At 51.0% G+C, this 21,635-nt stretch overlaps 1 protein-coding gene across 1 annotated transcript; it reads left to right on the forward strand.

Annotated features, from left to right (window-relative positions):
* The first annotated feature begins 10,955 nt into the window (after positions 1 to 10,955).
* Positions 10,956 to 20,997, forward strand: MPO (myeloperoxidase). The gene is made up of 14 exons (XM_025851311.2): positions 10,956 to 11,038; positions 11,173 to 11,250; positions 11,374 to 11,467; positions 11,794 to 11,969; positions 12,197 to 12,320; positions 12,407 to 12,536; positions 12,649 to 12,855; positions 13,700 to 14,018; positions 16,203 to 16,363; positions 17,576 to 17,831; positions 18,299 to 18,469; positions 19,087 to 19,324; positions 20,035 to 20,249; positions 20,908 to 20,997. Exons 2-13 carry the CDS (start codon positions 11,175 to 11,177, stop codon positions 20,240 to 20,242), a joined length of 2,160 nt encoding a protein of 719 aa, XP_025707096.1. The 5' UTR covers positions 10,956 to 11,038; positions 11,173 to 11,174; the 3' UTR covers positions 20,243 to 20,249; positions 20,908 to 20,997.
* Positions 20,998 to 21,635: the final 638 nt, after the last annotated feature.

The following is a 21,635-nucleotide window of genomic DNA, read 5'->3' on the forward strand; positions in this document are numbered from 1 at the left end:
TTCAGATTCTTTGTTGTTAGTATATAGAAACACAACTGATTTTTATATTTTGGCCTTGTCTGCTGCAACCTCACCAAACTCACTTCTTGGTTCTTTTTTTTATAGGTTCTTTAGAATTTTCTACATATGTGATCATACCGTATATAAACAAAGACAGTTTTACTTTGTCCTTTCAAATTTTGATGCCTTTAATTTCTTTTTTAAAAAATATTTTATTTATTTGTCAGAGAGAGAGAGAGCACAGGCAGAGGGAGCAGGCTTCCTGCTGAGCAGGGAGCCCCAAGTGGGACTTGATCCCAGGACCCTGGGATCATGACCTGAGCTGAAGGCAGACGCTTAACCAACTGAGCCACCCAGGTGTCCCACATTTTTTTTTTTTTTTTGCCCCACTACATTGGATAGAACCTCCAGTACACTGCTAAATAGAATTTGCAGGAGTGGACACACTTGCCTTGTTCCTGGTTTTAGGGAGGAACATTCAGTCTTTCACCATGAAGAATGATGTTAATGACGTATCTTTTTTTTTTTTTTTTGTAAATACCCTTTATCAGGCTTGAGGAAGTTCTCCTCTACTCCTTGTTTGCAGAAAGTTGGGGTTTTTGTTTTTTTTTAAATAATCAGTAATAGGTGTTTGATTTTGTCAAATGATCTTTCCGCATCTGATGGGAGATCGTATGGTTTTTCTTTCTTAGTTATGGCAAATTTTGTTGATTTTTCAGTGTTAAGCCTTACTTTCCTGGGCTAAATTCCACTTGGTCATGACCTGGGAAGAGGTTGGAGGATGAAAGCCTGCACACTAGTTTGTGCCCCTCTTGTTGAGTTTGAGGAGTGTGTACAAGGCACAGATAAGGGCTTTGGGGTGGGGGGTATGATGGGAGGCTCACAGCCTAGAGTAGAGAGACTGCAGGATTATAATTTGGGCTCACCCACTCTGTTTCTTCTCTGTCTTCACCCCGAGGACCTTACTCATTAGGGAATCTCCATGTACTTCTGCCAAAGCAAGAACGTCCCCTTAGGTCATAATAGTCTAGTCCTTAGGGCAGAGGGATGGGGCTATAGTTTCCACCCCCTAACCTGGCCAGCGTCCAGCATCACCATGTAACGTCCCCTTTCACAGACCTGCTGGCCTCGAGGGGCTGTTTCCCTGCCTTGCTGTCACTACAGGCTGGGCACAGAGCCGATGAGGGCTAGGAGGGCGGGGGAGGCCGACTAGAGAGCTCCCCTCAGCCCATCCTCTGCTGGGGACGCCTGGCCCCGCCCCTTTCCCCTCTCAGTGTGTGCTCCCCTCACCAGCTCTTGCCATTTTTCTGCTCTCCAACAATTTCACTTTTGTGTCTTGTTTCTTTTTTTTTTTTTTTTTTAAAGATTTTATTTATTTGAGAGAGAGAGAATGAGAGAGAGAACGCGAGAGGGGGGAGTGTCAGAGGGAGAAGCAGACTCCCTGCTGAGCAGGGAGCCCGATGTGGGGCTCGATCCTGGGACTCCAGGATCATGACCTGAGCCGAAGGCAGTCGCTTAACCAACTGAGCCACCCAGTCGCCCCTTGTGTCTCATTTCTGTGACATCTCCACGGTCAGGTGTGGCCGATGGATCCTGCAGCGCATATTAATTCTGCTTTGAATGAAATAAGGGTTGATATGCGTATTTCAGGACCTGGGCCTACTAGTAACAGAGAACTTAACTGCGCAGTCTTAGATGCATTAAGATAATGAAGCAGTATCTTCCAAGTGCTGAAGAGAAAGGAATTTGAACTTGAATTCTATACTGAGCCAAATTACCGGTCCTGAAGCCTCCCACCGGGGGAACGCTTAACCCCCGGATGTCTCCTGTGTCGATGCTATCATTTCAATCCTTGGTATGTTTGACTTCATACTAAGAAATCAAAGCAAAAGTAATCCAAAACCCCTGATTATGGAAAACAAATCAAAATTTGCTATTTTGGGAAGTTAAGGTGGAGGGAGAGATGACTGGGGAGGAGCATTGGTTTTAAGTAAAACTCCAGACCCGCTCCAAGCCTCTTCAGTTACATTCCTCAAAGGTAACCACTGTTAATAGGCTTCTGTGCCTGCTTCCACGATTTCCATGGGTATTTAAATGTGTATGTACATGCCCGAGGCTCATATGTGTGTCTGTTTTGCATGAATTGTATCATGTAGTATGTGTTTTGGAACCAGCTCTTTTCTTTTGGCAACATATCTTTCTATATTGCTACATATAAACCTCCCTCATTAGTTTTTTTTTTTAAGATTTTATTTTGTTTATTTGAGAGAGAGAAAGTGAGACAGAGAGCACAAGCAGGGGGAGAGGCAGGCAGAGGGAGAAGTGGACTCCCCAGTGAGCAGGGAGCCCGATGCGGGACTCGATCCCAGGACTCCTGGATCATGACCTGAGTCAAAAGCAGTCACTTAACCAACTGAGCCACACAGGCGCCCTCCCTCATTAGTTTTAAAGGCTGCAAGAAACACCATTATGTGCGAGTACCACAGTGTGGCAAATTTTTTTTTGATAGACATTTGGCTTGTTTCTAGTCTTTTGGTTGTTGCAAATGAGGCTGATATGAACACTCTTGGGCAAGTATCTTTATGCTTTCCTAAGAATGCATCTGAAGGATACATTTCTTCTCGGAAGTAGAATTGCTGAGTCAGAGCAAATGTATATTTTGAATTTTGACTGACATTTCCAAATTGCCATCCCATGGCGTGGGGCCAATTGGCACTTATTTTTTCCCATGCTGACTGGTGCTGGCTTTATCAGCCTTTTTAAATTTTAACTAATCCGATTGGTAAAGATGCAGTTGAATTCTTTTACTTTGAATTTAGTGCTTCATATTTTTAGTGTTTTTTGTAAAACTTTGTCTCCTGGACACTTATCCCACTCCTAACACCAATAACCACAGGTATAAAGGGGGTTAATTGAATAGCCATTAAACATTTGTCTAATCATATAATTTGACTTGTCTTTACCTTTACAATACTACCTGAAACACGTTTGGGAACTATTATTTGAAACTAACAAAAACTTGAATATTGACTTAAATTTTTTTAAAAAATATTGTTCATTAGAGAGTGCCACCTTTCTAGAATGGTAGGTTAAAAATGTCCAAGGTTTTTCAGATCTACGAATCTGCCTTCTAAGGAGAACTAAAGGGAGCCTACTAAAATTGTTGTCCTAAGGTGAGAGAATACTTACAAGATATTACAAGTTCTGTGGAGAAACTTAATGACAAAATAAATATACCTATTTCAAAAAGGAGGTACTTAGGAACAAACCTAACAAAAAGGTAAAACAACATTTCAATGAAGAATATAAAAGTAGACAAATAAAATGACATACTGTATTACTCAAGAACATAAACTGTCTAAGAGTCATTTGGGAATTGCTGTATCCCCAGTAAACCCAGAACAGTGCTGACACATAGGTGCTCCGTAAACATATGTTGAATGAATGAATGTACATGAACAGGAAGACGATGCTTTTTTTTAAAAGATTTTATTTATTTATTTTGAGAGAGAGAGAATGAGAGACAGAGAGCATGAGAGGGAAGAGGGTCAGAGGGAGAAGCAGACTCCCTGCCGAGCAGGGAGCCCGATGTGGGACTCGATCCCGGGACTCCAGGATCATGACCTGAGCCGGAGGCAGTCGCTTAACCAACTGAGCCACCCAGGTGCCCCGACAAGATGCTTTTTAAAAAAGATTTATTTATTTATTTATTTATTTTAATGAGAGAGAAAGCGTGAGAGTGAGCACAGGTGGAGGAGGGGCAGAGGGAGAGAGAATCTCAAGCTGGCTCTGCGCTGAGCGTAGAGACCTACATGGGGCTCGATCTCCCAACCCTGAGATCATGACCTGAGCCAGAACCAAGAGTCTGATGTTTAACTGACTGAGCCACCCAGGCAACCCCGGATGATAAAGTCTTAAAGATGTCAATTGTTGGGGCGCCTGGGTGGCTCAGATTGTTAAGCGTCTACCTTTGGCTCAGGTGATGATCCCAGGGTCCTGGGATCAAGCCCCACATCAGGCTCCTGGCTCAGCGAGGAGCCTGCTTCTCCCTCTCCCTCTGCCCCTCTCCCGGCTCATGCTCTCTCTCTCTCTCTCTCTCTCTGTATCTGTGTCTCAAATGAATAAATAAAATCTTTAAAAAAAAAAGATTTCAATTGTCACCAGATTTATGTGTAAATTAAGTATAATATCAATAAAAATCTCAATATGATCTCTCATGGAACTAGACATTCAAAAATTCACAAGAAAGAGTAACTATGTTAGAATATTGAAGATTCTTTTGAAAAAGAAGAATGAGGAAGGAGAATTTATCTTAATGGAAATCAAAACATATTTAAAAGTTATGGTAATTGCAATGTTAAGGCACTGACACAGGAATCAATAGACGAGTAGATCGGTAGAATAGAATACTCTAGAAAAAACACACATTTATGGTAAGTGAGAAAAGGTAGTATCTCATTTCAGTAGAGAAACAACAGATTATTCAACTAAAGGCATTGGGACAATCGGTTATCCATTTGGAAATAATGAAAGTAGCTCACTATTACACTGTACATGTACACTATTCACACACAAAAATTCCAGATGCTTTAGTGAACTAAATGTGAAGAATCAAAATATTAAGATATTAGAAGAATATACAAGAGAATATGTTTATGATCTTGAAAATGGGAAGATCTTTATAAACAAGTCTGAAAAAGAAAAATCCATAAAGGAAAAGGCAGATAAATTTGACCACTTCAAAATTAAGATCCTATATTGGGGGAGCCTGGGTGGCTCAGTCAGTTAAGTGTCCAACTCTTGATTTTGGCTCAGGTCATGATCTCAGGGGTGTGAGATGGAGCCCTGTGTCGGGCTCCACATTGGGAGTGGAGCCTGCTCTCCCTCTGCCCCTCCCCCCTCCCTCTCTAAAAAAAAAAAATTAAGACCCTATAAAAAACATAAATGAAAAATGACAGACTGGAAAAATATTAACAATATGTATAACAGCTGACAGATTAGTATTATTCAGAATATATGGTAACTTTCACAAATCAATAAAAAGAATGACAATTCAATAGAAAAATGGACACCACCAAACACAGGAAATTTACAGGAGAGCTAATACAAATAAAAAGATGCTGGCTATTAATTAAAGAAATAAAAATTGAACCAACAGTATGATTCCAATCTTTGCTCTTAAGAATTCTGATAAGTCTGGAGGACAGTTTGGTAATAGCTATTTATTAAAAATTCTAAATGCACAAAACCTATGGCTCACTTCTTGGTCTGTACCCTGGAGAACAAGGTGCCTGTGCGTCCGTGTGTACAGAGGCCTCTTGCTGCTTGTTCTTAGTAGTGAAAAAATGGGAAAATGTCCGCTTCCATCAAGAGAGAAATGGTCGCATAATGGAGGTATAGCTCAACTAAAGAATATGCGTAAAAGTTTAAAAAAGTCGACTGCTTTCTAGGTAGCACGGGATAGGTCTGCAAGATGTCGTTGAGGGAGAAAAGTACATTGCCCAGCAAAATGTTCCATGCGATATCATTTATGGAAAAATAAAGGCAGAAGAATGTTTCCCACAGATACATACATAGAAATGAATGGAAAGTAAAAGGTCTGGAAGGACAAACACAAGAATGACAGTGGTGAGCTTGTGTGAGGCGCAGAGGAACAAGACTGGAGTCTGGCATGGTGCCGGAACCTAATCCACAGGGAGCCTTCGCAGGATTTGCGTTATTTTAATTTTATTCAAAATATATCCAAGCATTACCTGCGTCATTCAAAACTAATTCTTAAAAATGTAAAGAGCAAGGAAAGAGGGTCTCTGGGCCAGGTGCCATTGATGCCCCTGGGGAGTCATGGCCCCCGCTGCCTCCCCAAGCTCCCAAAGCCTCCTTCCCTCCAACCACAGACACACAGGAAATCTGGCGGCAATCCCAACTGAACCGTTGCCCAAACAGCAGGAAGAAAGAGCAAGCTGTTTTGCAAGCAGTGGCAGAGGACCCGTTATCCCACAGGCAGTTGGACTTCACCCTAAGGGTGGCGATGTTTGGGGAAGGTAAGTGGGGAGACGGGAGGGCCGTATGAGGGGCGGCGGGGGGGGGGCTCCCTCAAAGGACCGTAGTCTCGGGACGTAGCAGTGGCAACAGCGCCCTCCAGAGGCCACTCCCAGGATGGCGACTGGGGCGGGTAACTGATGGGTCGAGACTTGTCGGGCCTATCTCCTCCCGCAGACCTGTTCTCCTTCTGGTTACTCTGCATGCCGAGAAGCCCTCTGAGCCTTACATACACCTGGGCCGCACCAACAAGGCCTACGTGAGGGAGCCCACATGGGCAGCCTTGCCGCAATCCCGGTTGTGTCATTATTAATTGGTTGGAAACCTCGTAAAGTCCCGGAGCCTCTCAAGCCTCTGCACCTAACAGCAAGCCCACAGCCCCACCCTAAGCCAAAGGCAGGTGGTTTGGGGATTGTTGAGAATTCTTGAGAATTCTCCCACCTCCACATGGGTAGAGAGTGAACGGCATTTTAACATCATTTTTTTGAAAAGGCTTTTAGCTTTTCAAACATTCGTTGCCTCATTGCCCCCTGTGAGAAAGCAGGGCAGGGCTGTCACCCCCTGTCCCCAAATCCCTGCCGTGCCTCCTGCCCAGCTTTTAGCCTCTGGGCCTGCCAGCCCGGGGCACCCTCCACTCTGCTGAATCAGCTTTCTAGAATTTACCTCTGTGCCCTTCACAGCCTTTACGGCTCCCTGGAGCCTTCAGGACAAGAACTTCTCAACAGGTCAGCAAAAGTGTTAGGTTCTAGGCCCTAACTGCCTTGCCAACCTCACCCTGCCTCATCTTTGCCCCCAAGCTAGAACGGTCTAAATGAGCCCACTTGTGTCAAGGCCTTTGCTAGTCGTTCTCTGGGCCCCGAATGCTCTTCCTCAGTGTGTCTACTTGGTCAACTTCTTCTTCTTCTTCTTTTAAGATTTTATTTATTTATTTGACAGAGAGAGAGAGAGAGAGTAACAAGCTGGGGGAGCTGCAGGCAGAGGGAGAAACAGACTCCCCACGGAGCAGGGAGCCTGATGCGGGACTCCATCCCAGGATCCTGGGATCATGACCTGAGCCGAAGGCAGACGCTTAGCAACTGAGCCACCCAGGCGCCCCTCCTTGGTCAACTTCTAAACATTCTTCAAGATCGTCTCAAGCACCAACTCCTCAAGAAAACCTTCCTAGGTGCCAGTTGGTCCAAGTGCTGCTCTTTGATGCCCCCAAAGAACCCTACACGAGGCTCTCACGTTCATTACCTTGCTTCTCTGTATTCTCCTGTGCGCTCGTTGAGGACAAGGCCTTCGCTCGGCCCGGTATACCCAGTGGCCAGCACAGTGCAGGCAGCGCATGCAAGGGCTCAGTAAATACTTGTTGAATAAGTGCCCGAAAGAAAGGTCACAAATAAGTATGCAGAGGCCATTGGGTGAAGAGTGCTGGTGTGAGAGGCAGGCGAACCGTAAGAGATGCTGAACTCTAGGAAACAAACTGAGGTCTGCTGGAGCGGAGGCGGGTGGGGATTGGGATCACTGGGTGATGGACATGAAGGAGGGCACGTGATTGATGAGCACTGGGTGTTCTATGCAACTGATGAATCACTAAGTACTACCCCTGAAACAAATAATACACTGTATGATAACTAAATTGAATTTAAATAAATAATTTTTTAAAGGGTGCTGGTGTGGAAGTCAGGAGACCTAACAGCCAGATTATTCTGAACTGTGCCACACTGTTACCTTTGGCACAGACGCTTCCTTCCCTGGACTCTGTCTTTCTCATCTGTGCTGCGAGGGGCTTGTATTAAATGTCTCTTTCCTCTTGAGCCCTGACAATCCCCCTAAAAGAGTAAAAGGATGCTAATTGTCAGAGTTGATGAGGGCGATGGGAAACAGGTGCTCCCATGCATGGTTAATGGGAGGGTGAGATGCAATCTTCATAAGGCCATTTGATGATTTTTTTTAATGTACCTCTATGTTTTATTGCAACATTACTTACAATAACCAAACTATGGAAGCAATCATAGTGTCCATCAATAAATGAATGGACAATGAAGATATGCAATAGATGGATAAATACATATACACAATGGAACACTAGGCAGCCCCCTAAAATAAAATCTTGCCATTTGCAACAACACTGATGGACCCAGAGGGTAAAATCCCAATGATTAAGTCAGAGGAAAACAAATGATTTCACTCATATGGGGACTTGAACAAACAAAACAAATGAACAAAGAAAAAAAGAGACAAACAAAAACCCAAACTCTTAAATACAGAGAACAAACTGATAGTTACCAGAGGGGAGGTGGGAGGGAGGTTGGGTTAGGTAAGGGAAGGGGATTAAAGGTCCACATATGGTGATGGGCACTGAGTAATGTACAGAATTGCTGAGTCACTCTATTGTACCTCTGAAACTACTATAACTCTGTAAATTAATTATACTGAAATTTAAAAAAAATAAAATCAAGCTGTTAGAAAAATAGTAGGTCCTATATGGATTACAAAAGATATAGTTCTCCAAATATTTTATAAATACTTAACATATGTTTAACTGAAATATTAAAGTTGGATAGTTGACAATTTATTTATTTATTTTTATTTTTTATTTTTTTAAGATTTTATTTATTTATTTGGGAGAGAGAGAAAGCATGAGAGGGGGGAGGGGCAGAGAGAGAAGCAGACTCCCTGCTGAGCAGGGAGCCCGATGTGGGACTCGATCCCCGGACTCCATCCCCGGACTCCAGGATCATGACCTGAGCTGAAGGCAGATGCTTAACCGACTGAGCCACCCAGGTGCCCGACAAATTTTTTAAAGCTTTAAAAATATTGATACCTAAATATGCAGCAATTTTACTTCTAGGCCTAAGGAAATAATTGAAGATGTGACAAGAGATCTAACCCCACGGACGTTGACCCTAGTACTGCTTATAACACTGAAAATAGGAAACAACCCAAGTAACTAACAAGAGGGGGATTAGTGAATAATTCCTAGTACTTAATGCAAAATATTATGCAGATATATATATTTATTTATTTTTAAAGATTTTATTTATTTATTTGACAGAGAGAGAGAGAGAGCACAAGCAGGGGGAGTGGCAGGCAGAGGCAGAGGGAGAAGCAGGCTCCCCGCAGAGCAGGGGGAGCCCAATGTGGGACTCAATCCCAGGACCCTGGGATCATGACCTGAGCCGAAGGCAGTCGCTTAACCAACTGAGCCACCCAGGCGCCCGAACTAAGTCTATTTATTGACATAGAGAGAACCCAGGCTAAATTGTTAAGTACTAAAACTAGGTTGTAAAGCAATATTTGAAGTATGTTTTTTATCACCATTTAAAATACATATTTTATCTACATATAGGGTATTAAATGATTAAATGGGGTTATTTATGAGTAGTGGGTTTATGAGAAATTATTTTCTTCCTGCTTCTTATTTGTATGAAAAATGACAAGCCTGGAAAGAAAAAATTTACCTATAACTCACTTGATTATAAGTAATTTTGGTTTATTTTTAGTTTTTCTTGTGTTCTCTAACTTTTCATGAACAGAAGTATATTACTTGTAGGATTAAAAAAGTATTTTCTTTTTTAAAAAATTATTTGAGAGAGAGAGAGAGCACAAGCTGGGGGTGGGGTCAGAGGGACAAGCAGACCCCTTGCTGAGCTGGGAGCCTGACATAGGGCTCGATCCCAGGACCCCAAGATCATGACCTGAGCTGAAGGCAGACACTTAACCGAGTGAACCATCCAGGTGCCCTTAAAGAAGTATTTTCAAAAGTATAAAATTCTAGAACCTGATTCACAAGGAGCCACTTGTCCAAGTTCACACAGCAAGTCACTGAGAGAGCAAGCCTGGAAGGATGGCTTCCCCTCTCATGGGCTCCACCGGTGACAGGATCTGCGGGCACACCCGGAAGGTGTTCTGGATGTGTTGCCATCCCTTGTTCTTCAGTCAAGATGTGGTCTGGGCATAAAAGACAAGAGTGAGGGCAGGAAGGTGGTTGGAGCGGGAGACGTGGCTAGACCAAATGTCACGGGAGCCCGACAAGGGCCCAGGGAGGTGGACAAGCACAGTCATTAGTCATAGGGTACCTGTCCTGCCTGAGAATGGCAGCGGCTTTGCCAGAGTTCTTTAGGGGAGACACCTCCCCCTCTTCCATTTCAGATCCATCCTAAAAGTTAACGCCAGTCCTCTTAACTGCTCTGATCTTGTCCCAGAGAGGCCCTGGGCTATGTCACCTAACTGACACTAACCACATCCAGCTCTGCTCTTTCCCGGTTTCTGAAATCCAGCAGCAGATGGCAGGCGTGCTGAAGACAACCTGCTACCCAAAGCCCAGAAGAAAGGGGAGGAGGGGAGGGAGAGAGGAAGTTACCTTGGTCCGAGCCTGTAGCCCCCAGGCTTTCCTATGAAACCCAACGGTCTCCAGCCAGGTTTCCTGTCCCTTTAGCTTTTGCCAAGAATGGGGGGGAGGGCTGCCAGGGGCCAGAATACTGTTGGGGGTGGGGGACAGCCCCCCCCCCCACCGAGGCTGATGGATCATTACTCCAGGTGTCCCCTACAACTCCCCTCCTTCTCTGGGGTCACTCCATGTCCCATAGTTCCTTAGGCTGTTGGTTCCTGACTTTTATCCCTTTCGAAGGATCCCCAGAGACTCAGTTTAACCAGAATTTTGGAGAGGGTTATTGTCTGTCCCCCCTGGGGACAGCACTGGCCTAGGCACACGGAACTAAGACGCTCCGGGGTGGGATGCTAAGTTCAAAGGCTGGGCACAGCTCTGGTCTCTCCTTTCCTGTCCCTCTCTCCCATATGAGGGATCAACTTTTGGGCACCCCAACCCCTGTGGGGGAGGAGAGAGGGGCGGGGTTTCAGCTGCCCCGCCCCCTCCCTGAGCCCGGAGGACATAAAGGCCTAGATTCAGGTGAGCCATGCGGCCAATACCAGGTGAGCTTCGGAGGTAAGGTCCTGGGGGCTGAGAGGCTGAAGCTAGCAAAAGAGGGGCTCTGTGGACCCCTTCCCTGAGAAGGTAGGTAGGACCCACTGAGGTTGGACTGGAGTGTGAAGGTGGGAGTGAGGGGTCGGGGGAGAGGGCTGGTGGAGCTCTCTCCTCCCAAACGCACTGCGCACTCCAGACTTGCTGGGCTTGGGGTCTTGTTGCAGAGATGAAGCTGCTGCTGGCCCTCACAGGGCTCCTGGCCTTTCTGGCTGTGCCCCAGCGCTCTGGGGGGGCCGGTCCAGGTAACGGTGCACAAAGAAGGGAAAAGGTGGTGTGTTGGGGCTGGTTCTGAGTCCCAAGGACTCGGTGCAGGCCACCCTGGCTCTGGGGCCCATTCCTGACCTTGCGACCCCTGTTCTGGGCAGCTGTCCTGGAGGAGATAGAGACCTCAGTGGTACTGACCTGCATGAAGGAAGCCAAGCGACTAGTGGACATGGCCTACAAGGAGCGGCGGGAGAGGTGGGGTGCTGGGCACTTCCCAGCTCCGGGCAAGGCTGCCCCAGGTCTTTCGGAGAAGGAACTTGACGTGGGGACTTCGTGGGCGGGGAGGGAGCCCCCTGTCTATCAGTCTTTGTGTCTTTGGGTTTGAGAACACCTTCAAAACCATCCCTCCCCGTGGCCTTGCCTCTTTTGGGCACCCAGGTCCATACTCTGTTTACAAAGAGGAACCTTTTTCCTGTCTGTGGGTCTGTCTACCCCGACCTGCGTGCTGACCTGGGGCTAGGGCTCTGCTGAGTGTGCCGGCCGCCACTGCCTCTGGCCTCACCCCTCCCTTCTCCAAGCAGCATCAAGCGGCGGCTTCACAGTGGCCTGGCCAGCCCCATGGAACTCCTGTCCTACTTCAAGCAGCCGGTGGCAGCCACCAGGACAGCCGTGAGGGCTGCTGATTATCTGCACGTGGCCCTAAGCCTGCTGGAGGGGAAGCTGCGGCCTTTGTGGCCCGGGCCCTTCAATGTCACTGGTACCGTCCGCCCTACAACCCCGGTCTCCTGCTCCACTAATGACCTCGGTTATCTCCCAGTGACCCCCCACCCCCCACTCCTCTCCCGGGAAGTCTCAGGGGCACGGGAGTCTGCTCTCCGTGTCCTCAGACTGGGGCCCCAACCAAGCGTCCCCAGCTTAGGATAGGAAATGGGGGGACACGACAACCACGCCCCTCTCCCCCCGCCCCCCACCCCCCGGCCCCAGACGTGCTGACACCGACCCAGCTGAATCTGCTGTCCACGTCGAGCGGCTGCGCCTACCAGGACGTGAGGGTGACGTGCCCGGAGAACGACAAGTACCGCACCATCACCGGCCACTGCAACAACAGGTGCGGCCGGCTGCGGGCGGCCCCTGGGCTGGCGGGCGACTCCCGGCGGGGCCCCCTCGCGTCAGCGCCGCGTCCTCCCCCTGCAGACGCAGCCCCACGCTGGGGGCCTCCAACCGCGCCTTCGCGCGCTGGCTGCCGGCCGAGTACGAGGACGGCTTCTCGCTGCCCTACGGCTGGACGCCCGGGGTCAAGCGCGGCGGCTTCCCGGTGCCCCTGGTGAGCGCCGGCCGGCGGTGGGGAGTGGGGGCTGGCGGGGGGGGGGGGGAGCGAGGCCCGGCCCGGAGGCGCGCGGGGTCCCCGGCGGCCCCTGACGCTCCGTGTCCCGCAGGCGCGCGCCGTCTCCAACGCCATCGTGCGCTTCCCCACGGAGCAGCTGACCCCGGACCAGGAGCGCTCGCTCCTCTTCATGCAGTGGGGGCAGCTGATCGACCACGACCTCGACCTGAGCCCGGAGCCGGCCGCCCGGGTCTCCTTCGTCACTAGTGTCGACTGCGAGACCAGCTGCCTGCAGCAGCCGCCCTGCTTCCCGCTCAAGGTGCTCCCTTCTTCCCGCCCCGCCGCTGCCTGCCGGGTGGGGAGACGGGGAATCCTTCCTGGAAGCGGCCACCTCCCTCTGTGCCCAGAGTTCCCTCCCCGGCAACTGAGTAAGGCTGGCCCTGCCCACCCACTTGCCTCCGCCTCCGGGCCGAGGAACTTCCCGCCTCGCTCCAACCTCCGCGTGCGGGTGCCCGGTGCTCCGTCCCCTTGCCTCCGCACAGAGGGCCACCACCTTCCCGCCCCCCACCCCTGGGCGCACATTGCGCGGAGCCTGGGCTGTCGGTTGCAGGAGGGCTGGAGGGGACTGGATGGTTGGAGCACAGTAGGGAGAGGAGGAGAGAAAGGAAGGAGAATGGCAGAGAGGGAGAGAGAAGAGAGAAAGGCAGGGGCCAGAGTGAAAGACAGGAAAGGTACAGGGAAGGGGGCGGGGGGCGCAGGAAAGGAAAAGCAAAAGGAGGCTGAGAGTTGGAGACCGCATCCAGAGAACAAGGGAGGGAGGGGCAGACACGGTGGGGAAAAGGAGGGAGAGAAATGAAGTTTAGGCGAGGACTGGCTGGCCCTCCTCCAGGGGGTCACACATCCCCCATTCCAGAGTTCTGGTCATCACCCCCAAAGCTCGAAGCTCAGAGGAACTCTGCTGGTGCAACATCAGGCAGTGATCCTCTGTGGGCCTTGAGAGGCCTCCCTCCAGGCCAAGGGGGCCAGAAGTCCTGAAGAGCCCTCGTTTTAGCGTCTGGGTCTCGCCCTCTGGTCCTGGGTTCCAGGCTGCTTTGGAGGTGGGATCAAGACCTTGGGGTAAGGAGTGGACAGGAGAGCCAACCGGCCTTGTCTGCATGTCACAGATCCCACCAGATGACCCCCGCATCAAGAACCAACGTGACTGCATCCCCTTCTTCCGCTCCTCGCCAGCCTGCACAGACAGCAACATCACCATTCGCAATCAGATCAACGCGCTCACCTCCTTCGTGGACGCCAGCATGGTCTATGGCAGCGAGGACCCTCTGGCCACTAAGCTTCGAAACACTTCCAATCAGCTGGGGTTGCTGGCTGTCAACACCCGCTTCAGCGACAACGGCCGGGCCCTGCTGCCCTTCGACACCCTGCATGACGACCCCTGCCTCCTCACCAACCGCTCGGTGAACATCCCCTGCTTCCTGGCAGGTCAGCCCCGAGTGGGAACCTGGGGTGGTGCCGGGGGGCGGGGGGTGTGTGGGTGCGCTGGAGCCACAGGGGGCCTGTTGGTGAGCAGCCTGTGGGTTTGCATTTAGAGAGACTCTGTCCTCACCATCTTCATATTAATCCAGTTGCCTTGGTGACAAGTTGGATGGAGCCAGAAAGGCAAACAAACAAAAAACCCCAAACCAAAACTAACAAAAACCAAAAAGCCAACCTAAGAAGGAGACTCAGGGATGGCTGAGGAGCCTCTGTCCATCTGCCCTTTTCCCTCTGGACTCTGGCAGAGAGTTGAGTCCTCAGAGACAGGGAACTAGGGGGACAGAGAGCAACGTGGCATCCTCACTCTCTAGAACTGCATCATCCACTGTGCTAGCCACTAGTCACACGTGGCAATTTTCATTTAAATTTAAGTTAATGCAAATTAACTTAAATTAAATTTAAAATTCAGTTCCTCCGCTGCACTAGCCACATTTCAAGTGTTCGGTAGCCTCATAAGCTAGTGGTTCCCATATAGGGCAGCACAGATGTAGAACATTTTCATCAATTCAGAAAGTTCTATGGGACGGTGCTGCTCCAGAATATCACCTCCTGTCGTCTTGAGTCCCTGTAATAAGAGAGGGCAAGATTTTAAATTTAAACACCTGGCAGCCCTGGGGATATGGTTGGGGCAGTGACGGTGCCCACACCCAGAAATTTTCCAATTTTTTTAAAAAAGATTTTATTTAATTTTTAAAGAAGATTTATTTATTTGAGAGACGGGCTGAGAGAGAGAGAGAGAGAGAGAGAGAGAGAGCAGGGGGAGGGGCAAAAGAAGAGGGAGCAGCACTCTGCTGAGCATGGAGCCAGATACTGGGCTTGATCTCAGGACTCTGAGATTATAACCTGAGCCGAAATCAAGAGTTGGACACTCAACCGACTGAGCTACCCAGGCACCCCAAGATTTTATTTTTAAGTAATCTCTACACCCACTCTGGGTCTGGAACTTATAACCCCCAAATCAAGAGTCACATGTCCCACCAACTGAGCAGCCAGGTACCCGTCCACTATTTTTTAATGTAAATCCAATAGTGGTCCTGAGGCCCTTCCGTTCACATCTGGCCTCCCAGCCTCTCCTCCTGACGGCTTCCGGCGATCTCTCCCCTGGCTGGGCCCTGGCGAGGAGAATCAAGGTCAGCTCCAGTCCACTCCAGAGCCCATAGTTTTCTGGGCTAGTGAGGAAAGAGCAGCACTCCTCAGCCAGTTACGGCCACCTCCATCCTGGCGTCAAGCTGCATGGCCTGGGCCTGGATCACTGTGACCTCTGGCAGCTCATGGGATAGTAAATCTGCTCTCAAAGAATTTCTTTCCCACAAGCATCAGGAGCTAATAAAGACTAGACTCAGTGTCCTGCTAAAAGGGCCTGGCCCTAACTCTCTGGCCCTTCCAGAGAAAAGGTGGGGAGGACTAGAGGGATTAGAGATTTCACTTGTTTTTGTTTTTTTTTACAGTCTCAGATGTGGACTATAAACATCCTGTGCCCTAGACCCCCTCTCACCCCCACTCTCAGGAGCCTGAGCAGGCTGCAAATTAGTATGTAGTAAGGATGGGGATGGCAACTCTGATCAGATGGTAGTGGCTTTCTAGAGTCCTGTGTTGAGAAGGATTCTGAGGTTGCATCCAGTTTGAGCAGGAAGAGAGTGCTGTCTGACATGGGCATGGAAAGTAGGGGGCGCCGACACACATGCTCCTTTTTGGCCTTCCCTGCATCGAGAGAGTAAGTCAACCAGGCAGTGTAGGGATCACCTACTTTGTAGCAGGCATGGTGTTAAGCTACATATGTCTATGTGTGAGTTGGGTGGAGGGTCAGATGCAAAAAGGCTCAAGCCATGGTCCTCATCTTCAAAGAGCTCCCCGGCTCAGCTACTAGAATGTGGCAAGTCACGTGTCAGCTCTGATGCCTGTTGAATGAGCATCTGCAGCTAGCAGTGCCCCTACACCGAGGAAGAAGTTAGCATGGTGGACCAGGGCATCAAGGGAGGACCTCCTAGAGGAGGTGTAAACTGAGCACGGTGTGGAAAGATGGATGGAGAGGAAGTCTGGGTTTCAGACCTTGGCTGGGGAGGGAGTTTCGGTGGAGCTAGTCCTTTCTGATGGGATCTTAGGAATGACAGCAGCTTTTGCTTCCCCAAGGGGACACCCGCTCAAGTGAGATGCCTGAGCTCACCTCCATGCACACACTCTTTGTGCGGGAGCACAACCGGCTGGCCACAGAGCTCAAACGCCTGAACCCCCGCTGGGATGGAGAGAGGCTCTACCAGGAAGCCCGCAAGATCGTGGGAGCCATGGTCCAGGTGGGCAGTTCTGAGCATTGGTGATGCCAGGGGTCGGGCAGGCTAGGGATCCAAACATGCCTCTACCACATCCTAGCTGTGTGACCCGGGGCAGGTTAACCCCCATGAGCCTCAGTGTGTGCATCCATGATGCTGTAAAGATTAAATGATATATGTGAAAACACCTGGCAGATACTAAGTGCCTGACAAAGGTTACTTGCCTTCCATCCCCTCCTTCCTAGGCTGGCTCCCCTTTCTGCTGTCCTGTCCATCGGGAATGGTTTCGGGAGGCTTAAAGGGGTGGGTCTGAAGTGCCTGGCGCAGAGTAGCTGGTCGGTAAATGCCTTTCCTTTCCTTATCTCCTTGTGGCTCCTCGCTCCCTTACCCACTCACCTCTTCTTTTGGCTCTATCATAGTCACCCCATCCCTCACCCTTGTTTATCCCTGGGAACTGTTCCTGGTTCTCGCTCCCAGCTTCTGATGCTTCAGCACCCCCATCCTCTCCCCAAGACACACACACACACACACACACACACACACACACGTGCACACCTTTTTCATATCTTAGACTCCGGAGGGGGAGAGAGTTGCAGGTGCGGAGGGTAAGTTTTGGCTTTGCACCAAGAACTTAAGTGAGATTCATTTAAGCCTTGCAGAAAATTCCAGACTCTAGAATCTATAATCTTCTCTTTGCCCTGGGGGAAATCATCCAGGGTGGCTCTTTTCCTTTTTGCCTCCCCTCCTCCACAAATGCAAATTGAACGCTATCGTGAGCCAAGTGCTTGCTGTACACCGAGTAATTTCAAGAGAAATGAGATACAACCCTTGTCCTCAGGAGCTTATAAGTTAGGAGAAAAAAAAAAAAAGACATGAATAACTCAAGGGCAAAGGAGCTATTGACGAACAAAGCCCTTTGTTATTTAATCCTTTAAGACAGACGGCAGCATAATTATCTTTAATTTACATTTGAGTAACTGGGGCTCACAGAGGTTCATAACTGGCCCAAGGTCGCACAGCAGGCAAGCCCTGGAGCTCTGTGTCTGCCACTCGGTGCCACTCTGTTAGACCCAAATCCAGCGCAGTGGGAGACAGCTCCCTGGCTATGGACAATGGAGGGACCCCCCCCCGCCCGCCCCCCAAGCCAGGAGCAGGCAGAGACTGCACAGAGGGTGAATGGAGAGGCCACTCTGAGCACTTTTCTTTAGATCATCACTTATCGGGACTTTTCTTTAGATCATCACTTATCGGGACTACCTGCCCCTGGTGCTGGGACCACAGGCCATGAGGAAGTACCTGCCGAGCTATCGTTCCTACAATGACTCGGTGGACCCTCGCATCGCCAACGTCTTCACCAATGCCTTCCGCTATGGCCACACCCTCATCCAACCTTTCATGTTCCGCCTGGATAACCAGTATCAGCCCATGGGGCCCAACCCCCGCGTTCCACTCAGCAAGGTCTTCTTCGCCACCTGGAGGGTAGTGCTGGAAGGTGAGGGGACCTCGGCCAGGAGACAGTGGGCTGGCAGCTGAGGACACGGTGGGGGTGGCCGTGGCTGCAGGGAGCCGGGGCAGGGGAAAGCCTCTTCCTTCCACCTTTGGGGACCTTATCTGACTTTCCAGCCTCAGTTCACCTGACTGCTTCTGTATATAATAATAAAGGGTAGGCTGGAGATGGCTCACAGGGAGCTGGCTCCTTCCTGTGTGTTATGACTCTCAGTGACCCAGGAGCCCAGGGGCTGGGTGCACCCCAGCTTGCAAGTCTGAATGGTGTCACCCCCTGAGACCTCAATTCCCCAGCGAAGACCTGCCCACTGAGGCCACCTTGGCACGGGGAGCTGCCTGTGCCCAGCCCTCTTCTGCAATCCCCTGACTGCACCTGGGACTTTTCCCTCACTCCAGCCTGCGCTCTGGCTGCTGAGCCGGATCCTTCCCCAAGTCTTGTTTCTCTTGTCCCAGGTGGCATTGACCCCATCCTGCGGGGCCTCATGGCCACCCCTGCCAAGCTGAATCGCCAGAACCAAATCGTGGTGGACGAGATCCGGGAGCGGTTGTTTGAGCAGGTCATGAGGATCGGGCTGGACCTGCCCGCTCTAAACATGCAGCGCAGCCGGGACCATGGCCTCCCAGGTGAGGGGCTGCAGGAGCTCGGCTGTGCCCCGCCCCCACTCTAGGGCCCTGCCCTCTGGGGTGCCCCCAGCTGCCCCAGTGGGCTGGAAACCTGGCTCCATCACATTTCATATTGCTTTGTTTTACATGAACTTTGAGGGGGAAAGGATTATTATCACTTCCGTCTTACAGATGAGCAAACTGAGGCTTGAAGAGACTCCGAACTTGCCTAGGTTCTTCTCCAGCCAAGTCGGTGATCGAGCTTGAATTTGAACCCAGATCAGCCTAACCCCAAAGTCTGTGCCTACATTATGGGACAGCTGGTGTGGCTGAACCTTCTAGATACACCTCACCCCTCACGGGTCTGAGATCTTCAGAGGGGGACAGTGAGATGTTCCTGCTCTTGGACGCTGTAGGAGTTAGGGCAGTTTAGGATTTGCCTCACAGTGAGAGAGCAAAGGAAAGAGAGAGGGTCTTGGCCCCTCAGTTCAGGGTTCCTTGGGGGCTTATAGCCTGGGAGAAGCCCCTCAGTGTCCTCCTCTCCCTCATGTCCTTCGGTAGACAGCCAGGGTCAGTGTGTTGGGGAGGTGGGCTTTGTGGGACCCTTCCACAGCCACCGCTCCCCCATACCCCCACAGGGTACAATGCCTGGAGGCGCTTCTGCGGGCTCCCCCAGCCCAGCACAGTGGGCGAGCTGGGCACGGTGCTGAAGAACCTGGCCCTGGCGGAGAAGCTGATGCAGCAGTATGGCACACCCGACAACATTGACATCTGGATGGGCGGCGTGGCCGAGCCCCTGGAGCCCTACGGACGCGTGGGCCCCCTCCTGGCCTGCCTCATTGGGACCCAGTTCAGGAAGCTCCGCGATGGTGACCGGTGAGGGGTGGCGAGCTGCTCAGGCCCGCTGTGTGGTTGCAGGCCTATTTCCCAACCTCTGGGCGCCCCTCCCACTTCTGCCTGTGAAGTGAGGGGCAGGAAGGGATCCGTGATTTCCAGGGTTTCCGGGGCCTTGAGGTCATCCCTCATGTGCTCTGAACCTGTTGGTGGTGCAGCCAGGAGGGACCTGGACCCCTGGTTGTGAAGGAGGGAAGACAGAGAAAACGCAACTCTTACCTACCCCTTCTCCGGTGTCAGAGTGCTTGCTGCTGAACAGCCCCCAGGGCTCTCCTAGAGTGACGTCACTGTGTCCCTGACACCTGTCATGCCCAGTTCTTACCTAGCCCATATTGCGCTCTTGGGAAAACTAGAGAAAGGTGTCCTCCTCTGGGTGGACCCCTTATAAACCCACCGCAAGGTTCTCTGCGCCCCCGCGGACACAGCCCCGGGCCAGGGCACAGGGCTTCGTGAGTAAGCGTGGGCCCAGCTCCCTGTGCAGCGTGAGTGGGGCCCCGGGGGCCACCGGAGTGGGGGCAGAGCGGAGGCACCCCGGCAGCTGCGCTCTCCTCCATGCTGTGCAGAGGGCATCACGCGTGTGAAAGCCCCCAGGCTGTGGTGGACCTCTTACATCCAGGGAGTGGCTCGAGCCAGCGGAGGCCCTTCCGGCCGAGGACAGCCTGGGTGCAATGTCCGTGGGTGTCCCCACGCAGGTTTTGGTGGCAGAACACGGGCGTGTTCAGCAGGCAACAGCAGCAGGCGCTGACCAGGATCTCCCTGCCCCGCATCATCTGTGACAACACGGGCATCACCATCGTGTCCAAGAACAACATCTTCATGTCCAACACATTCCCTCGGGACTTTGTCAGTTGTAGCACACTCCCCGCACTGGACCTGACCTCCTGGAGGGACAGTGACTAGAGGCTGGGTAAGGGGGTATGGTGGTGAGGTGACAGTCCCTGGGCTGGCCCGTGGGGGCCCCTTCCCTAGGTGAGCGCATCCCTGTTCTGGCTGAGAGAATGAGTGACTAGACATTCATTCGTGTGTGTGTGTGTGTGTGTGTGTGTGTGTGTGTGTGTGTGCGCGCGTGCGCGCGCACCGTATACAAATTGCATTTCCTATGTGTGAGTGTTCTGTGACCATGGGAGGTGTTTTGTGTGCGTGCGTATGTGTCTGTGTTTGCTGCCTATGTGAGTAGTAAGTATACGGAAGATCGTAGAGTGCATGGGTGAGGAGCACAAGTCCGGAGCCAGGTGGGTGGGTTCAAATCCTGACTCTTCAGCTCTCCAGCCGTGCGACCTTGAACAAATGACTCAACCTCCCTTTTATCGAGAATACCTTGAGTTTTCTTCTTCGCAAATAAAAGCTGTCGTGGCTCCTTAGAGGCTCCATTTACACCATGTCTGCCCCCAGGGAGCTTATAAGTGACAGTGTCCAGGTTGGCAGAGGTGACCCAGTGACCCCCGGGGGGAACGAGCATGAGCAGTTAGGCTGTGTGTGGTGGTTGAGTTGTGGGCTCAGGGGAGCAGGGCTCGGTCAGTGGCACCCCTTTTGCTTCCTTATGCTGTTCTCTTGCTTGTTCCCAGGAGCCCACCTGGAGAGGAAGTGGGGCCCATTGGCCCTTTTGTGCCATGTGTTTGTACCTGACATCTATGATAATAAAGCACCACCGATGGGGATCTTCGCTCTGTCCATGTCTGCTATGGGACTGGAGCCTTGGCATGAGGCTTGCTCTGGCTTCTGAATTTGAACCAGTGTGGTCCGTGCCTCGGAAATGGTGGTGAGGGTCTCCGGGAGTCATTCTTTGATGCACACATACCAAGCAGGCAGTTCTTAGAAGCCTCCGGGCCAGGTCACACCGAGCAGACCATCCTGACTCGCCTTCCACCCACACCACCCCGGAGGACAGAATCTGTGGTCACCGAGCCCTTACGCTCATCCACTGCTCTGGCGAACATCTGTTGCGGGCTCAGTCTGTGTCAGGCCCGTGTCAGGTGCTGGGGGTGGAGGGGACACAACGCTGTCCTGCAGGAGAGAAAGAATAGAGGTGTGATGGGAAAGTAGGCCCTTCCCAGCTGACGGGGCGCCTCTGGATCGTGCATCCCTGCAGCCTGGTGCGATGGGTTGGAGGCCCTCGAGACAGCAGACTCCTTCTCAGTCCTGGCTTCGTGCAGCCAGTTTCCGAGAGCAGGGACAACAGATGGCTGGGCCCAGGACAGGGCCAGAGCTGAGGGAAGGGAAGGAGGCTATTTCCCAAATAATCTTGCCTGGAGCTTGACCCCTATATCTGAGACCGGTAGATTCCTCCCTGCCC

The sequence above is a fragment of the Callorhinus ursinus genome, unplaced genomic scaffold (genome assembly GCF_003265705.2).
Source record: "Callorhinus ursinus isolate GAN/ISIS: 27379988/994484 unplaced genomic scaffold, GSC_fseal_2.0 scaffold34, whole genome shotgun sequence".
Taxonomy (NCBI): Eukaryota; Metazoa; Chordata; class Mammalia; order Carnivora; family Otariidae; genus Callorhinus; species Callorhinus ursinus.